Source organism: Oncorhynchus tshawytscha, linkage group LG11 (genome assembly GCF_018296145.1).
Source record: "Oncorhynchus tshawytscha isolate Ot180627B linkage group LG11, Otsh_v2.0, whole genome shotgun sequence".
NCBI lineage: Eukaryota > Metazoa > Chordata > Actinopteri > Salmoniformes > Salmonidae > Oncorhynchus > Oncorhynchus tshawytscha.
In genome coordinates this window covers 47,928,579-47,949,058 of record NC_056439.1, presented here as the reverse complement: position 1 = coordinate 47,949,058, position 20,480 = coordinate 47,928,579, and the positions used below count along the sequence as shown (strand labels likewise).

Genomic DNA, 20,480 nt, shown 5'->3' with positions numbered 1-20,480 from the left:
CAAGCCAGTCTGTGCCTGGGCCAAAACCATGATGTGGATGCACATTCCCAATTTATCTGGTTTGACAGATAAATACCTCACATCTGGGAAACAGATAGTTAATTAGACGCTTCTGTTTTCTCTCACCGTGTTATTATCATAGATCAGCGACACACATGTTTCCTGCCCATGTCGCCGAACATTCTGAAATATGCTAATTATGATACCACGACGCCACAGCAAAGCACAACACAGAGAGAGATTTTTTTTTCGGAGGGGTTGGGGTTAGTGTGCTTGTTTATAGGGTTTTAAATGGCTGTCCCTCCCTCTTTTTAGGGACATACTGTCAAATTTCAAACGGTACCATTAGATAGGCGTGGTTCCTTTGAGAGTTCTACTACTGAACAGGCTTGCTAACAGTACGGTACTACACAGCACCGCATCCACCAGTAGTAGGAGAAACAAGGGTTAGAGGTCAACAATAAGGACATAGGCTGAATCTCAAACATATTTCCTCGATTCCTTGCATCCTCTCTCCTCACCTCCTTCTCAAAACCCATTGGAGATTCTCCTCCAATCCATTTTGAGAGAAGGGGAGGAGAGGATGCAAGAAATCAAGGAAATATGTTTGAGATTCACCCTATGTCCTTATTGTTGACCTCTAACCCCTGTGTCCTCCTCCACAGTGAACAGAGTATCTGCCAAGCCCGCGCCTCAGTCACGGTGACCTCTAACCCCTGTGTTCTCCTCCACAATGAACAGTATCTGCCAAGCCCGCGCCTCAGTCACGGTGACCTCTAACCCCTGTGCTCTCCTCCACAGTGAACAGAGTATCTGCCAAGCCTGCGCCTTGGTCACGGTGACCTCTAACCCCTGTGTTCTCCTCCACAGTGAACAGAGTATCTGCCAAGCCCGCGCCTCAGTCATGGTGTACGACGACACCAGTAAGAAGTGGGTTCCAATCAAGCCGGGCCAGCAGGGCTTCAGCCGCATCAACATCTACCACAACACGGCCAACAACACCTTCCGCGTGGTCGGGGTCAAGCTACAGGACCAACAGGTAGAGGTACACATACGCACACACACCAATTGCCATTGTCTGGGGGAATTTGTCTGTTCTAGTAATGTTAGTCATTTCAATGGACCTACAAATCTTGATGTAGATCTGTTGGAAGACTTTTCACACCGCAAGCCTTTACAGACCTCCACCACACTGTCTTTAGTTATAGAGATCATCTCCACCACACTGTCTTTAGTAATAGAGATCATCTCCACCACACTGTCTTTAGTTATAGAGATCATCTCCACCACACTGTCTTTAGTTATAGATATCATCTCCACCACACTGTCTTTAGTTATAGAGATCATCTCCACCACACTGTCTTTAGTTATAGAGATCATCTCCGCCACACTGTCTTTAGTTATAGAGATCATCTCCACCACACTGTCTTTAGTTATAGAGATCATCTCCACCACACTGTCTTTAGTTATAGAGATCATCTCCACCACACTGTCTTTCCACCACACTGTCTTTAGTTATAGAGATCATCTCCACCACACTGTCTTTAGTTATAGAGATCATCTCCACCACACTGTCTTTAGTTATAGAGATAGAGATCTCCACCACACTGTCTTTAGTTATAGAGATCATCTCCACCACACTGTCTTTAGTTATAGAGATCATCTCCACCACACTGTCTTTAGTTATAGAGATCATCTCCACCACACTGTCTTTAGTTATAGAGATCATCTCCACCACACTGTCTTTAGTTATAGAGATCATCTCCACTGTCCACACTGTCTTTAGTTATAGAGATCATCTCCGCCACACTGTCTTTAGTTATAGAGATCATCTCCACCACACTGTCTTTAGTTATAGAGATCATCTCCACCACACTGTCTTTAGTTATAGAGATCATCTCCACCACACTGTCTTTAGTTATAGAGATCATCTCCACCACACTGTCTTTAGTTATAGAGATCATCTCCACCACACTGTCTTTAGTTATAGAGATCATCTCCGCCACACTGTCTTTAGTTATAGAGATCATCTCCGCCACACTGTCTTTAGTTATAGATATCATCTCCACCACACTGTCTTTAGTTATAGAGATCATCTCCACCACACTGTCTTTAGTTATAGAGATCATCTCCGCCACACACATTCGTTACTAGTTATCTCTATAGTTATGTAAGACATATTTATCTCTATAGTTACGGTACATTGAACTAAGCTGACCATAGTAATTGGTGAATAATGAATGAATGACTAATTGGCTGTCTGTCTCTCAGGTGGTGATCAACTACTCCATAGTGAAGGGGCTGAAGTATAACCAGGCCACGCCCACCTTTCACCAGTGGCGCGATGCCAGGCAGGTTTACGGCCTCAACTTCGCCAGCAAAGAGGAGGCCACCACCTTCTCCACCGCCATGATGTTCGCCCTCAACACGCTCAGCTCGCAAGATGGAGGTGGGACCCTTTCCCGTGTGGAAGTAATCATTCTGTCCATCTGTCTGCCTGTCTGTCCACCCGTTCGTTCGTCCACCTGTCTGTTTATGTCACAGTCAGGTTTAGATAGACTGTAGCTAAAACTGATGTGTACTAATTAGCAGTTAATCCCGGCACGTCAGCTACTAATTATCGGTCGAAGTGCAAATCTTTTTATACAGTAATTTCAAGCCTGTATAGCTCCCCTATAATTTAAGGATTGTTGGATTAACATAATATTAGGTTGAACATGTTTAGGTTGTAACAAGAATAATCTATTTTCAGAAACGCTCTCAACCTGTTCAGTTTACACTTGGTCCAGCCAATGACATTGGGGCTGCAGGTGCCAGTCAGTCTGGTTGCTGGGTCGATCTCCACTGAGTTCTACCTCCCTCTGCTGGACATCAAGCTCTAGAGCGAAAACAAGGCCAGACATACTGTATCTCTATGGCTCTGGGTGAAAGCTTTCAGCAGTGTGTGTGGGAATGGAAAGCAAACCATAGAACCCATAGAACCCTGCCAGACTACAAACTCTGTTTAAAGTTGTGTTCAGTAGGGCACATTGTAACAAAACATTTAACATTGTTATGAAACGGAAAATGTAAAAAAGCATTTCTTAATAGTTCAAATATAGCCTACCTATTTCACTTATTTATTTGTTAACTATCTACTGAACACAACCCAAGCTATAGCCCAGGGTGCCACACTTGGATACGTGGCCTGGCAATATATGATGGCCGATTGCAGACACTTGTGATAATACTGTATGCCTGAAAGCGACACTATCGAAAACAACCATTACAGTTAACCCTGACAACCATTAACATTACACCGCCAGGACAGACACTTGCACACATCAATGTAAAGACCTGTGGTTAGATGAGATGGATGGTGCAGTCTAGTTTATGGTGACATAACTAGACTGTATACGAAGCCTTACTCTTAAGAAATAGCACATGGGCCTCTCCTGTTACACGTTGCTGCTACTTATAAGCTGTTGGGATGGGGAGTCCGGTGGCGGCCCCATTCCGTCCCCTAGCCTTCCTATTGGTGCACAGCCTGGCTAAAATACCCATGGAGCCAAACTGTCTTAGACCGCCAAATCTCACATGGCACTCTCCTTTTTTTGGTAAACCTTTTGGGGAACAAGAGGGGGCCATGTTGGAGGTGAGCTGAGCTATGGGGCTCCACACGCAAACCTAAGGTGCGCTCCTTCTGTCCAGGGAATGCAGTCGCAGGCATTTTACTGCTTTATACCTGCTACTGGGGTCCTATCTTCGATCACCCGGTTCGTGGCTAATGCTATTCCAGTAGCCTGGACAGCTGCCTGACTAGAAGCCATAGTTAGTACCACACAGTAATAGCTTGCTAAAGACACTGTAAGAACTGCGGAGAGGGTCTCACGATGAGTCTTACTCCAGAGATGTCACCAGCCACTGTCAGAAGGTGCACTTCTGCGAAGATCACCCTCAGTAAGTACTGTTCCCGTGATGACAGTTGATGCAGGGTAGGTGATAGAGGGAGGGGCTGGATCAGGGCTATTTACTGCATGATGCTGCGGCAGACAATGTGAGGCTGGTGGTATTTGGCAACACGTCTCTCACCTCTTTCATTGTAGGGCTAAAATAGGGAAGTGATGTTCTGGAAATCCCTATGTTGATGTTTAAGCTTAAGCTGTATGCGTTTCTGTTGACTACCAATTAAAGTTTTCCATTCAACACAAATGTGGACTTAAGGGTCCCTAATGGGTCAAAGTAGCTTTTATATTTCATATTTTGGTAGCCACAGCCCCACGGGGTGTTAAGCTGTGGCTCCTGAGGTTTGAAATACTCTTTAATAGCATCATATTTAGCTCAAGAAATCCCAATTAGGCAATAAGGTAATCACCATCTGAGTTAGAGATTGAGAGAGAGAAAGTAGGCCTTGTTTTGTTCCTTGAGGGCTTCTGTGCACAGGCCTGATCAAGCCCAAGCACTCCCCTGTGGTACTACGTCTCTCACCTCACCATGGCAACAGCCAGGACCCCCTTATGTCAGGCCTCTGTGCTTCGTCACCCAAACTCACCCAAACTCATTTGACACGTACACAACCTTCCTGTTAACATCTGTAGATGTGTTGTGTTGATAATAACCCTTGATAGTGTTAATGGTCTTAGCTCTTGTGTCACTAAGCCTTTAATTGTGCAGTCAACTAGGCTGTGAGGCTGCAGTTGGCAAGTGGTATTGACTAGAGTGGCCCACGTTGTTGTATTTTAATAGTTCCTTTAAAAAATTAGGAAATACTTTACCAGCCCAACACCAACCTAGACCCTACCTAACGTTAAGTTACTTTACCAGCCCAACACCAACCTAGACCCAATCTAACGTTAAGTTACTTTACCAGCCCAACACCAACCTAGACCCTACCTAACGTTAAGTTACTTTACCAGCCCAACACCAACCTAGACCCTACCTAACGTTAAGTTACTTTACCAGCCCAACACCAACCTAGACCCTACCTAACGTTAAGTTACTTTACCAGCCCAACACCAACCTAGACCCTACCTAACGTTAAGTTACTTTACCAGCCCAACACCAACCTAGACCCAATCTAACATTTAGTTACTTTACCAGCCCAACACCAACCTAGACCCAATCTAACGTTTAGTTACTTTACCAGCCCAACACCAACCACCAAAGTTTAGTTAGTTTATTGTGTCTGGATCTGGAGGTATGGTATGTCTACCAAAAGTAAGCATCACATTGTATATTAGCTTTGCAGTGGTTTCATTTGATGGCAAATGGCATACATTATACATGTTCTTAGCTTCATGTATTCCAAACTAAACCCTGAAAAGACTAAAAATCAAGATCAGGGTGGACTAATTGGCTCATAGAAACCATCATACATGGACACCAACTGATTCTGGTGAGTATTTTGGCTGTTGTTATGCATTAGCTGTAGCTCTGTGCTCCACTATTAGTATTCATCTTGACGCCTCATCTGGATATGTGCTCAAATGAATTGCATAGTCGTGCAGACAACCATCAGCTGCTAAGAAGGGAGTTTAGAGGAGCCGTTCAGATAACCATCAGCTGCTAAGAAGGGAGTTTAGAGGAGCTGTGCAGATAACCATCAGCTGCTAAGAAGGGAGTTTAGAGGAGCCGTGCAGATAACCATCAGCTGCTAAGAAGGGGAGTTTAGAGGAGCCGTTCAGATAACCATCAGCTGCTAAGAAGGGAGTTTAGAGGAGCTGTGCAGATAACCATCAGCTGCTAAGAAGGGAGTTTAGAGGAGCCGTTCAGATAACCATCAGCTGCTAAGAAGGGAGTTTAGAAGAGCCGTGCAGATAACCATCAGCTGCTAAGAAGAGGAGTTTAGAAGAGCCGTTCAGATAACCATCAGCTGCTAAGAAGGGGAGTTTAGAGGAGCCGTTCAGATAACCATCAGCTGCTAAGAAGAGGAGTTTAGAGGAGCTGTGCAGATAACCATCAGCTGCTAAGAAGGGGAGTTTAGAGGAGCCGTTCAGATAACCATCAGCTGCTAAGAAGGGAGTTTAGAGGAGCTGTGCAGATAACCATCAGCTGCTAAGAAGGGAGTTTAGAGGAGCCGTTCAGATAACCATCAGCTGCTAAGAAGGGAGTTTAGAGGAGCTGTGCAGATAACCATGAGCTGCTAAGAAGGGGAGTTTAGAGGAGCCGTTCAGATAACCATCAGCTGCTAAGAAGGGAGTTTAGAGGAGCCGTTCAGATAACCATCAGCTGCTAAGAAGGGAGTGTAGAGGAGCCGTTCAGATAACCATCACCTGCTAAGAAGGGAGTTTAGAGGAGCCGTTCAGATAACCATCAGCTGCTAAGAAGGGGAGTTTAGAGGAGCCGTTCAGATAACCATCAGCTGCTAAGAAGGGGAGTTTAGAGGAGCCGTTCAGATAACCATCAGCTGCTAAGAAGAGGAGTTTAGAGGAGCCGTTCAGATAACCATCACCTGCTAAGAAGGGAGTTTAGAGGAGCTGTGCAGATAACCATCACCTGCTAAGAAGGGGAGTTTAGAGGAGCTATGCAGATAACCATGAGCTGCTAAGAAGGGAGTTTAGAGGAGCCGTTCAGATAACCATCAGCTGCTAAGAAGAGGAGTTTAGAGGAGCCGTTCAGATAACCATCAGCTGCTAAGAAGGGAGTGTAGAGGAGTGTCAAGAAGAATGAAAACAAGGCATCCCAAGTCATCTTCTATCAGAGAGCTGCAGGCTAAGCGAACAAAGGAGAGGAGACAAAACACACACACAATTACACACACACACACAAAATGTCACACACACACACACACTAAATAACAAACTAAATAACTCCTGCTAGGCTGTGTATTGATAAAGCACTAATACATACATTGCAGTAGTAGGACATGATTTATATTCATATACTGTGTTCAAAAACAGGGGGCAGAAATGTGGTGGGGATGGTTGGCTCTGTTTGATGATGGGATATTAAAATATTCCCCTTTTATGAGATGATGACTGTGGGAGATGAAACGGTTTGAGGTTAGGAATGAATCATGTTTTAGAAAGCGTTTACAGCACTTTAGTCCAAAACCGCAGTATTTTATTCCAAAACAACTCAGCCAAAATCCTCGCCTTAGTTGCTCATTGAGAATGAGGTGAATTCATTATGATGTCAGTAATGTCAACCCGAAAGCCGAAAACAAAAACTAAATTAGACACTTCAGATGGTTGGATATGGTAGGACAGAGGAATCCTCTCTGTTTCAGAGGCAGAACTCCAGTTACCCTATGCGCAAAAGACATTGAAAATGCTTGGGGTGGCAGGTAGCCTAGTGGTTAGAGCGTTGGACTAGTATGTAAAAGGTTCCAAGTTCAAATCCCCAAGTTACAAATCTGTCATTCTGCCCCTTAAACAAGGCAGTTAACCCACTGTTCACAGGCCGTCATTGAAAATAAGAATTTGTTCTTAACTGACTTGCCAAGTTAAATAAATTTAAAATTTAGTCTTTTTTGGTTGAAAGGATATTGAAAAGATGTATTTTCAATGCCTTGTGCTCACTGGGTAAGCAGTATCCATATAAAGATGTTCCACGTGTCCCTCATGCCGAACACACCCAGCGGAAATGACACCCAACGGCAATCTAGTGTTGCAAAGCGGCGTCAAGGGTTTCTTGGTTGGTATTCCTGATATGCAGTAAGTGATCTCCCCTTTTATAATAGGCCTCTCTCAGAATAGGTTCTCCTCCTCAGTTAGCTGGGGAAGTAGAGTATGTCTCACAGTCACCCCTTTACACACACACACACACACACACACCTCTATGCACAGTCACCCCTTTACACACACACACCTTTATACACAGTCACCCCTTCACACACACACACCTCTATGCACAGTCACCCCTTCACACACACACACACACACACCTCTATACACAGTCACCCCTTCACACACACACACCTCTATGCACAGTCACCCTTCACACACACACACACCTCTATACAGTCACCCCTTCACATACACACACACACACACCTCTATACACAGTCACCCCTTCACACACACACACACACACCTCTATACACAGTCACCCCTTCACACACACACACCTCTATGCACAGTCACCCCTTCACACACACACCTCTATACACAGTCACCCCTTCACACACACACACCTCTATGCACAGTCACCCCTTCACACACATACACCTCTATGCACAGTCACCCCTTCACACACACAAACACACACACACCTCTATGCACAGTCACCCCTTCACACACACACACCTCTATGCACAGTCACCCCTTCACACACACACACCTCTATGCACAGTCACCCCTTCACACACACACACCTCTATACACAGTCACCCCTTCACACACACACACCTCTATGCACAGTCACCCCTTCACACACACACACCTCTATGCACAGTCACCCCTTCACACACACACACACCTCTATGCACAGTCACCCCTTCACACACACACACACACCTCTATGCACAGTCACCCCTTCACACACACACACACACACACACCTCTATACACAGTCACCCCTTCACACACACACACCTCTATGCACAGTCACCCCTTCACACACACACACACCTCTATGCACAGTCACCCCTTCACACACACACACACCTCTATACACAGTCACCCCTTCACACACACACACACACACCTCTATGCACAGTCACCCCTTCACACACACACACACCTCTATGCACAGTCACCCCTTCACACACACACACAACTCTATACACAGTCACCCCTTCACACACACACACCTCTATACACAGTCACCTCTTCACACACACACACACACACACACACACACACACACACACCTCTATACACAGTCACCCCTTCACACACACACACACACACCTCTATGCACAGTCACCCCTTCACACACACACACACACACACACACACCTCTATGCACAGTCACCCCTTCACACACACACACCTCTATACACAGTCACCCCTTCACACACACACACCTCTATGCACAGTCACCCCTTCACACACACCTCTATGCACAGTCACCCCTTCACACACACACACACACACACCTCTATGCACTGTCACCCCTTCACACACACACACACACCTCTATGCACAGTCACACCTCCCTTCACACACACACCTCTATGCACAGTCACCCTTTCACACACACACACACACACACACACACACCTCTATGCACAGTCACCCCTTCACACACACACACACCTCTATGCACAGTCACCCCAGTGGGTATGCAGCACCCCAATGACGTTCAAGGTACGTCATAAAGACATCAAGTAAAGACCTCATATATTGGTTGTTATGTGGTCAGTAAAAAAACAAAGATGTTAAAAAACATCTAGTATACCTCACCACGAAGAAATACTGACAGTCTTGTCTGCTGGGTTGGGGGTTTCTGCACCGGCGATTGTCTCTATGCTGGGTTGGGGGTTTCTTGTCTCTATGTAGTTAATTTATTGATCCTGGTGTTGGGTCTCTTGACAAAGACTGGTGAAGTTAGACGTTGATCCAATGGAAATTAAGAATATTACATTCCATCCAATCATGTTTGCCCTTGAATCTGGTTTGGGATTGGCGATAAAGGATTGGCTGGGTTCATGCATATGTTGTGTTGAATGCAAAATGCACTGTATGAGCTGTACACAGATGTGGGAAGGAGGGGAGGGCAGGTCAGGTCTATTCTGGTCTACCGTCCTGCTGGGCCTGTTTTGTTGAGGTTTCCTGTGGAAATGCCTGTGGTTTGCATCAAGCATGCAGTAGGAAAAAACACGGTATCTCACTAGTAGACAATGACAACATCAAGCTTGTGACGACCAATTTGTTGGAAGCATTTGCTGTTTGTTTTGGTTGTGTTTCAGATGATTTTGTGCTCAATAGAAATGAATGGTAAATAATGTATTGTGTCACTTTTATAGTAAATAAGAATAGAATATGCTTCTAAACACTTATACAATAATGTAACAACAGCAAATTCATCCAACAAATGTGTAGTCACAAGCTTAATGTAGTTGTTGCATTCTATAAATATGGATACTAATCTTTTTACTGCTTTAATACACATACTGTATAAGTGTATTTGTCCCAATACTTTTGACCCCCTAAAATCGGGAGACTATGTACAAAAAAATGTTGCCATTTCTGAATGGTTCACCCGATAGGGATGAAAATACTTTAACCTCATAGTCATTGTTGGATTTCAAATCCAAACTTTTGGAGTATAGAGCCAAAATAAGAAAAAATGCTTCACTGTCCCAATAATTACAGAGGCCACTAGTATTGTTATACTGTATGTAACCTCAGTCATATTTAACCTGTTGAATGTACCTCTACTACTACAGGGGAGGGTGTGGCATGTAAAACAAAAGTTGGAAGTTTACATACACTTAGGTTGGAGTCATTAAAACTCATTTTTTTTCAACCACTCCACAAATTTCTTGTTAACAAACTATCGTTTTGGCGAGTCGATTAGGACATCTACTTTGTCCATGACACATGTCATTTTTCCAACAATTGTTTATAGACAGATTATTTCACTTATAATTAAATGAATAACAATTCCAGTGGGTCAGAAGTTAACATGCACTAAGTTGACCGTGCCTTTAAACAGCTTGGAAAATTCCAGAGAATTATCTCATGGCTTTAAAAGCTTCTGATAGACTAATTGACAACATTTGAGTCAATTGGAGGTGTACCTGTGGATGTATTTCAAGGCCTACCTTCAAACTCAGTGCCTCTTTGCTTGACATCATGGGAAAATCAAAAGAAATCAGCCAAGACCTCAGCAATAAAATTGTAGATCTCCACAAGTCTGGTTCATCCTTGGGAGCAATTTCCAAACACCTGAAGGTACCACGTTCATCTGTACAAACAATAGTACGCAAGTATAAACACCATGGGACCACGCAGCCGTCATACCGCTCAAGAAGGAGATGCGCTCTGTCTCCTAGAGATGAACGTACGAAAAGTGCAAATCAATCCCAGAACAAGAGCAAAGGACTTTGTGAAGATGCTGGAGGAAACGGGTACAAAAGTATCTATATCCACAGTAAAACAAGTCCTATATCGACATAACCTGTAAGGCCGCTCAGCAAGGAAGAAGCCACTGCTCCAAAACTGCCATAAAAAAAACAGACTACGCGTTTGCAACTGCACATGGGGACAAAGATCGTACTTTTTGGAGAAATGTCCTCTGGTCTGATGAAACAAAAATAGAGCTGTTCGGCCATAATGACCATCGTTATGTTTGGAGGAAAAAGAGGGACGCTTGCAAGCCGAAGAACACCATCTCAACCGTGAAGCATGGGCGTGGCAGCATCATGTTGTGGAGGTGCTTTGCTGCAGGAGGGACTGGTGCACTTCACAAAATAGATGGCAACATGAGGCAGGAAAATTATGTGGATATATTGAAGCAACATCTCAAGACATCAGTCAGAAGTTAAAGCTTGGTCACAAATGGGTCTTCAAGCATACTTCCAAAGTTGTGGCAAAATGGCTTAAGGACAACAAAGTCAAGGTATTGGAGTGGCCATCACAAAGCCTTGACCTCAATCCTATAGAACATTTGTGGGCAGAACTGAAAAAGCTTGTGTGAGCAAGGAGGCCTACAAACCTGACTCAGTTACACCAGCTCTGTCAGGAGGAACTTATTGTGAGAAGATTGTGGAAGGCTATCTGACCAAATTTAAACAATTTAAAGGCAATGCTACTAAATACTAATTGAGTGTATGTATACTTCTGACCCACTGGGAATGCGATGAAAGAAATAAAAGCTGAAATAAATCATTCTCTCTACTATTATTCTGATTTTTCACATTCTTAAAATAAAGTGGTGATCCTAAGACAGGGAATTTGTTACTATGATGAAATGTCAGGAATTGTGGAAAACTGAGTTTAAATGTATTTGGCTCAGGTGTATGTAAACTTCCGACTTCAACTCTAGGTCCTTTCATACCTAGCTAGAAATATTTCCCTGTTTCTGTTCCCCACCACAGGCCCTGCTGTCCAACGCCAAAATGGGCCCTCCTCAGAGGACCCCGATGTACCGAGGAGGTAAGAACCTCCGACCTTCAGAAAGACACCAAATCAAGCTCAGTGTACAGTAGAAACACAGTAGAACACACAGTAGAAAACACAGTAGAAAACACAGTAGAAAACACACAGTAGAACACAGTAAAACACACAGTAGAACACACAGTAGAACACACAGTAGAACACACAGTAGAAAACACAGTAGAAAACACAGTAGAAAAAAGGAACTGGTTTGTAAAAGGGTATTCAAAGCATCACAATCCACGGACTTCAAGTCTGGTAAAAACTTGCTAGAATTCATCGTTGAACGTGTTTTCTTATTTCATTTGTCCGAAAGTAATTTGTTTGAGGGTACAAAACACATCCGGCCTACCACATAACCCTACCACATAACCGTACCACATAACCCTACCACATAACCCCTACCACATCAGGCCTACCACATCAGGCCTTCCACACATCCCCTACCACATCAGACATACCACATATCCCCTACCACATAACCCCTACCACATCAGGCCTACCACATCAGACCTACCACATAACCCCTACCACATCAGGCCTACCACATCAAGCATACCACATATCCCCTACCACATCACGCCTACCACATATCCCTACCACATCAGGCCTAACACATATCCTTTATCATATCAGGCCTACCACAAAATCCCTACCACATCAGGCCTACCACATCAGATCTACCACATATTCCCTCCCACATCAGGCCTACCACATCAAGCCTACCACATCAAGCCTACCACATATCCCCTCCCACATCAAGCCTACCACATATCCCCTCCCACATCAGGCCTACCACATCACGCCTACCACATAGCCCCTACTACATTCCCCCTACCACATAGCCCCAACTACATATCCCCTACCACACAGGCCCTACCTCTACCTCATATCCCCTACCACATAGGCCCTACCTCTACCACATAACCCCTACCACATATCCCCTCCCACATCAGGCCAACCACATTTCCCCTACCACATCAGGCCTACCACATCAGGCCTACCACATAGCACCTACCACATAGCCCCTACCACATATATCCTACCACATCAGGCCTACCACATAGCCCCTACCACATCAGGCCTACCACATATCCCCTACCACATCAGGCCTACCACATAACCCCTACCACATAACCCCTACCACATAGCCCCTACCACATCAGGTCTACCACATATCCAGTGGCTCATGCTGTGTTCTTAGTCCACTCTAGTGGTGGAAAGAGGTACAGGTCAAGCAGCTTGAGGTACTAGACTCCTGTACAGTCAAACAGCTTGAGGTACTAGACTCCTGTACAGTCAAACAGCTTGAGGTACTAGACTCCTGTACAGTCAAGCAGCTTGAGGTACTAGACTCCTGTACAGTCAAGCAGCTTGAGGTACTAGACTCCTGTACAGTCAAGCAGCTTGAGGCTAGACTCCTGTACAGTCAAGCAGCTTGAGGTACTAGACTCCTGTACAGTCAAGCAGCTTAGGTACTAGACTCCTGTACAGTCAAGCAGCTTGAGGTACTAGACTCCTGTACAGTCAAGCACTAGACTCCTGTACAGTCAAGCAGCTTGAGGTACTAGACTCCTGTACAGTCAAGCAGCTTGAGGTACTAGAATCCTGTACAGTCAAGCAGCTTGAGGTACTAGACTCCTGTACAGTCAAGCAGCTTGAGGTACTAGAATCCTGTACAGTCAAACAGCTTGAGGTACTAGACTCCTGTACAGTCAAACAGCTTGAGGTACTAGACTCCTGTACAGTCAAGCAGCTTGAGGTTGAATGAAAGAAAGTGATGATGCTGGTACTGACTTTAATTTAACCACACCAGAGCAGTATACTACAAAGCAGGATCAATGAGTTAGCCAGCTAACTTTCATAAACATTCAGAAAAAAAATAGTTTCTGGTTCATTAATGAACCTAGACTTGAATGTTGGTTTTTGGTTGAAACAATTTAAATCAATCCATGTCCATTGTAGACATATATTCCTTCAAAAATATTTGAAGTTATTTCTGAACAATGAAGTATGTTAGCTGGCTAACAATTATTTTCTTATTATTCTTATTTTATTTAACTAGGCAAGTCAGTTATGAACAAAGTCTTATTTACAATGATGGCCTACTGTGGAACAGTGAGTTAGCTGCCTTGTTCAGGGACAGAATGGCAGATTTTTACCTTGCCAGCTCGGGTATTCGATCTAGCAACCTTTCAGTTCCTGGCCCAACGCTCTAACCACTAGGCTACCTGCCGCCTCTACATTCTAACCACTAGGCTACCTGCCGCCTCCACATTCTAACCACTAGGCTACCTGCCGCCTCTACATTCTAACCACTAGGCTACCTGCCGCCTCCACATTCTAACCACTAGGCTACCTGCCGCCTCTACATTCTAACCACTAGGCTACCTGCCGCCTCTACATTCTAACCAGGCTACCTGGCTCCACATTCTAACCACTAGGCTACCTGCCGCCTCTACATTCTAACCACTAGGCTACCTGCCGCCTCTACATTCTAACCACTAGGCTACCTGCCGCCTCTACATTCTAACCACTAGGCTACCTGCCGCCTCTACATTCTAACCACTAGGCTACCTGCCGCCTCTACATTCTAACCACTAGGCTACCTGCCGCCTCACATTCTAACCACTAGGCTACCTGCCGCCTCTACATTCTAACCACTAGGCTACCTGCCGCCTCCACATTCTAACCACTAGGCTACCTGCCGCCTCTACATTCTAACCACTAGGCTACCTGCCGCCTCTACACTCTAACCACTAGGCTACCTGCCGCCTCTACATTCTAACCACAGGCTACCTGCCGCCTCTACATTCTAACCACTAGGCTACCTGCCGCCTCCACATTCTAACCACTAGGCTACCTGCCGCCTCTACATTCTAACCACTAGGCTACCTGCCGCCTCTACATTCTAACCACTAGGCTACCTGCCTCCTCTACATTCTAACCACTAGGCTACCTGCCGCCTCTACATTCTAACCACTAGGCTACTTGCCGCCTCTTTGATCTTGCCTTGGGATCTTTTTTTATAAGTGGTGCCGGTACTCAAGCAGTAGAAAATTAGAGGTAATGTCAATCAGAAATGTATTAAATGGGCACAGATTGAAAGGCTGTCTATAGGGAGGGGCTACAGGGAAAGGCTACAGGGAGGGGCTACAGGGAGAGGCTACAGGGAGAGGCTACAGGGAGGGGACAGGGGGGCTACAGGGAGGGGCTACAGGGAGGGGCTACAGGGAGAGGCTACAGGGAGGGGCTACAGGGAGAGGCTACAGGGAGAGGCTATAGGGAGGGGCTACAGGGAAAGGCTACAGGGAGGGGCTACAGGGAGAGGCTACAGGGAGAGGCTACAGGAGAGGCTACAGGGAGGGGCTACAGGGAGGGGCTACAGGGAGAGGCTACAGGGAGAGGCTACAGGGAGAGGCTATAGGGAGGGGCTACAGGGAGAGGCTACAGGGAGGGGCTACAGGGAGAGGCTACAGGGAGAGGCTACAGGGAGAGGCTATAGGGAGGGGCTACAGGGAGAGGCTACAGGGAGAGCCTACAGGGAGGGGCTACAGGGAGAGGCTACAGGGAGGGGCTACAGGGAGAGGCTATAACATGTGTCTGTGCCCTCTGTATATCTGCAGGCAAATGATGGAGCCGCATCAAATGCAGGGAGTGGTCCACAAAGAGAGGGAGCGACGGACGTCTGGCTCAGGTAAGTCCGGCAGACGTACTGTGGACAGACACTACTACCACGTCAAGACAATGCCGGGTCTGTCAAAACACAAGCCAAAATACGTTTCGTCCATGTCAATACACCATCTCACAGATAACATCTCAGGATGCTATTCTCTCCATGGGGATAGCATGGCAATCATGGTAACCAAACAACCCAGTGTAGCACATGTTGGTTGTGTTCATTAGGGACCAAATGAAAGGAAACTGACTGAAACAAGGAGGGACTACCTGAACCTGGCCAATAAGATACGCTCTTTATTGTTTTCGGTTGCAAAACGTTTTGCTACAGTGTGCTCTAATGACCACAACCAAAGCTAAAGCGCTAGCTCGGACACATCTGTGTTTGTGTTGAATCCCCCTCCCTCCTCCCCTCCGTTTACTCATGCTTATCCATATACAAACATTCCCCAGCGCCATAGAGACACTCATTCTGCAAGCGTGCTACTGGCAGCTGGGTGACAATGGGACATGCTGCTTTCCTGAGAGTTTGGTCATGTTGGATTCGGCTTCTTTTTATTCTAAGTGATTTTGTTCTCAGTTTCTGATTTATCATCTTTGTTCTCAGTTTCTGATTTATCATCTTTGTTCTCAGTTTCTGATTTATCATCTTTGTTCTCAGTTTCTGATTTATCATCTTTGTTCTCAGTTTCTGATTTATCATTTTTGCTTGGTTTCTCATTATTCTCTCTCTCTTTTTTTGTGTGTGTTGTGTCCCCCTCCTCTGTCGTGTCCCCCCTCCTCTGTCCCCTCCACCTCCTCTGTCCACTCCCCCTCCTCTCTGGTGTCCCTCCCCCTCCTCTCTGGTGTCCCCTCCCCCTCTTCTTTCCCCTCCCCTCCCCTCCGCTGTGGTGTCCCCCCTCCTCCTCTGTGGTTTCCCCCTCCTCCTCCTCTGTGGTTTCCCCCTCCTCCTCTGTCCCCCTCCACCTCTGTCGTGTCTCCCCCTGTGGCGTCTCCCCCTCCTCCTCTGTGGTGCCCCCATCACCTCCTCCTCCGTGGTGTCCCACCCCAACTCCTCTTTGGTGTCCCACCCCTCCTCCTCTGTGGTGTCCCCCTTCCTCCTCTGTGGTGTTTCCCCCTCTTCCTCTGTGGTGTCTTCCCCCCTCCTCCTCTGTGGTGCCCCCCACCCCCTCCGCCTCTGTGGTGCCCCCCGCCCCCTCCTCCTCTGTGGTGTCCCCCCTCCTCTGTGGTGTCCCCGCCCTCCTCTGTGGTGTCCCCGCCCTCCTCTGTGGTGTCCCCGCCCTCCTCTGTGGTGTCCCCTACTCCTCTTTGGTGTCCCCCCTCCTCTGTGGTGCCCACCCTCCTCTGTGGTGCCCCCAACCCCCCCCTGTGGTGTCTCCCCCTGTGGTGTCTCCCCCTCCTCCTCTGTGGTGCCCCCCACCCCCTCCTCCTCTGTGGTGCCTCCCCTCCTCTGTCGTGGTGTCCCCCTCCTCTGTGGTTTCTCCCCCCTCCTCTGTGGTGTCCCCCCTCCTCCTCTGTGGTGTCCCCCTCCTCCTCTGTGGTGTCTCTCCCTCCTCTGTGGTGTCTCTCCCTCCTCTGTGGTGTCTCTCCCTCCTCTGTGGTGTCCCCCTCCTCTGTGGTGTCCCCCCCCTCCTCTGTGGTGCCCCCCTCCTCTGTGGTGTCTCCCCCTCCTCTGTGGTTTCTCCCCCTCCTCTGTGGTGTCTCCCCCTCCTCTGTGGTGTCTGCCCCCCTCCTCTGTGGTGCCTCTCCCCCCTCCTCTGTCGTCCCCCTCCTCCTCCCCCCTCCTCTGTGGTGTCCCCCCTCCTCCCCTCCTCTGTGGTATCCCCCCTCCTCTGTGGTATCCCCCTCCTCTGTGGTGTCCCCCTCCTCTGTGGTGTCTCCCCTCCTCTGTGGTGTCTCTCTCCCCCTCCTCTGTGGTGTCTCTCCCTCCTCTGTGGTGTCCCCCCTCCTCTGTGGTCCCCCCCCTCCTCTGTGGTGTCCCCCCCTCCTCTGTGGTGTCCCCTCCTCTGTGGTGCCCCCCTCCTCTGTGGTGTCTCCCCCTCCTCTGTCGTGTCTCCCCCTCCTCTGTGGTTTCTCCCCCTTCCTCTGTGGTGTCTCCCCCTCCTCTGTGGTGTCTCCCCCCCTCTGTGGTGTCCCCCCTCCTCTGTGGTGCCCCCCTCTGTGGTGTCCCCCTCCTCTGTGGTGTCCCCCCCCCCTGTGGTGTCTCTCCCTCCTCTGTGGTGTCTCCCCCTCTGTGGTGCCCCCCTCCTCCTCTGTGGTTTCTCCCCTCCTCTGTGGTGTGTTATAGTTGTTTCCACCCTCCAATATAAGGTGTCCTCCCCTCCCTTTCACCCCTCCAACACCCCTCTTGAGTATAGACAATATCGGGCCGCCACACTGCCGCCCTCCTATGCCCGAGTGGCCTCCAACTCCTCCCCTTCCTCCTCTTCCTCTTCCTCCTCCCAGGAGAGAGAGGTGGCGGGGGGACGGGCTGGCGACAACTCTCCCCATCTCTCCCAGCTCTCCACTTCCCTGGTCTCGGCCTTCTCCCCCGTGCAACCAGGGGTGCCCACGGCCCTGACCCGGCAGGTGCGCCAGATCCCCCTCTCTCCCCCCACGGTGCGGGCTCTCCACCACACCAAGTCCCTCCACCAGGGTGACCCCCAGCAGGACCCTGTGCTGCTCCCCAAACACGGCACCTGGTCCACCTCCCACACCCACATATACGGCCCCGTGCACATGCCCCCCGTGCCCCAGCCTGTCCTCCCAGTGGCCCTCCCTCTGCCGCCCCGCCACAGCCGGGTCAAGCCCCACCCCCTGGACCAGGCCGGCCAACCCCATATCCCGCCCCCACCTCCCCCATGCCAATGGCCAATCAGAGGACTATTATAACCTCGTTCAGCAGCAACAGCAGCAGCTAGGTTACTGCGAGGCTACCTCCTTGCCCCCTCTGATTGGTCAGTCTGCGCAGGGCCCCGTCCCCGTCTCCTCCAACCAACCCCAGTACCCCTCCTCATTCCACCCCCAGCCACAGATGTCCCAGGCCACGCCCCCACCACCACCAGCAACCCAGCAATTCTCTCCCCCCTCATACACCCCAGCCCCATCAGAGTGGGGTTCACCCAACCAGACACCCTCTCCCATCTCTCAGGCTGCCATGGCAACCTGCAGTAAGTACATGCAGAGCTCAAAGAGCAAGGCACTTGGACAACAATGGGGGGACTCCACTGGCTAATGTGGATGGAAGTATATACCTATTATGAATCCAATAACAGTCCCCATATTCAGCCATCAGCTACACTAACAGTCCCCATATTCAGCCATCAGCTACACTAACAGTCCCCATATTCAGCCATCAGCTACAATAACAGTCCCCATATTCAGCCATCTGCTACAATAACAGTCCCCATATTCAGCCATCAAATACACTAACAGTCCCCATATTCAGCCATCAGCTACACTAACAGTCCCCATATTCAGCCATTCAGCTACAATAACAGTCCCCATATTCAGCCATCAGCTACACTAACAGTCCCCATATTCAGCCATCAGCTACACTAACAGTCCCCATATTCAGCCATCAGCTACACTAACAGTCCCCATATTCAGCCATCAGCTACACTAACAGTCCCCATATTCAGCCATCTGCTACACTAACAGTCCCCATAACTGCTACTGTAGTTTGCTTTTTGATTCACTTTAAATCCAATGGCTCTTATCTGAGGACTATTTATCCAGTAAGTGCTTGCCAGCAGTGTTAGCCAAGGAGGAGTCTGAACCTATGCTGTCTATTGGTTTCTTCCCAGGTCCGGTTTCTCTCCCCGCCGTGCTCGCTGTGGCCCCACCGGTGGCTCCCCCTGCCCCTATGGCACCTATGGCCCCCCCTCCTCCACCGGGCCCCCCGCCTCCGGCCACAGTGCCACCGCCCATGCCCCCCCCACTACCGGTTGGTGGAGGGCACGGAGGGCCTCATTTAGAGGGTGCAGGGAACGAGCTGGCACAGCCACTCTCAGGTCTGGCTGCTGCCCTGGCTGGAGCCAAACTCCGCAAAGTTGCAAGGGTTAGTATCTCAGCTTAGACTCAGATCGTGGTGAGTAGAAATAAAACATTTTGAAACAGGGAGGTACTACCTGAACATGTCCAATAAGAAACATTCATTTTTGTTTCCCTTTCCAATACATTTTTAAATGTTTTTGCTATGGTGTACCCCACTGAACAAGACCACTCATACCTATGTGAAAACTGCGTGGACATTCAAACCATTACATATACACATTACCTGTTGGTTGGCTTCTATAAAGAGGGAACTTATATGGTGGCCATTGTTGTGTCCTCAGGATGAGAACAGTCCACCAGGAACAAGTGTAGCCAAGAACGATGGCAACCGCTCCAGTGGAGGGGAGGGGCTAATGCAGGAAATGAACGCCCTTCTAGCACGCAGGTGAGAGGAACACAACTGTGTGTGAAGGAACGATGAAATTGAATTGAATTGAACTGAAAATCCCTATCCTAACGATCACAGCACAAGACCTGTGTATCATTTTGATAAAGAATATTCTGGAGTTGAGTATTTTAATTGAAGATTATCACAAAGATGGTATAACTTGATGTGATAGTCTACTAGCCTGTGAAATACACTAGTGATTTGCAACATGACTGGAGTTGTCTTCTCCATTAGCTTTGTATCATCTCTAATTGCCTGAATTTGCTTTTCCTGCAGACGGAAAGCCTCAGAGAAACCTGAAGAGGTAATTCACTTGATCATTATTTGAAAAATATAAATTATAAAGTTTAACTGGG

The 20,480-nt window shown here is 47.8% G+C and overlaps 1 protein-coding gene across 3 annotated transcripts in view; it reads left to right on the top strand.

Moving 5' to 3' along the window:
- LOC112262223 (ena/VASP-like protein) overlaps window positions 1–20,480 on the top strand; it is a 56,672-nt gene that overhangs the window by 29,595 nt on the left and 6,597 nt on the right. Inside the window, exons 2-8 of one of the 3 annotated variants that reach the window (XM_042330199.1) lie at window positions 871–1,045; window positions 2,272–2,449; window positions 11,966–12,023; window positions 15,650–15,720; window positions 19,487–19,740; window positions 20,018–20,121; window positions 20,401–20,428. In XM_042330199.1, coding sequence (XP_042186133.1) covers window positions 871–1,045; window positions 2,272–2,449; window positions 11,966–12,023; window positions 15,650–15,720; window positions 19,487–19,740; window positions 20,018–20,121; window positions 20,401–20,428 — 868 coding nt within the window. Of the gene's footprint in view, window positions 1–870; window positions 1,046–2,271; window positions 2,450–11,965; window positions 12,024–15,649; window positions 15,721–17,988; window positions 18,719–19,486; window positions 19,741–20,017; window positions 20,122–20,400; window positions 20,429–20,480 lie in introns of those variants that run through there. The other 2 variants (XM_042330200.1, XM_042330201.1) reach the window with 2 other exon arrangements.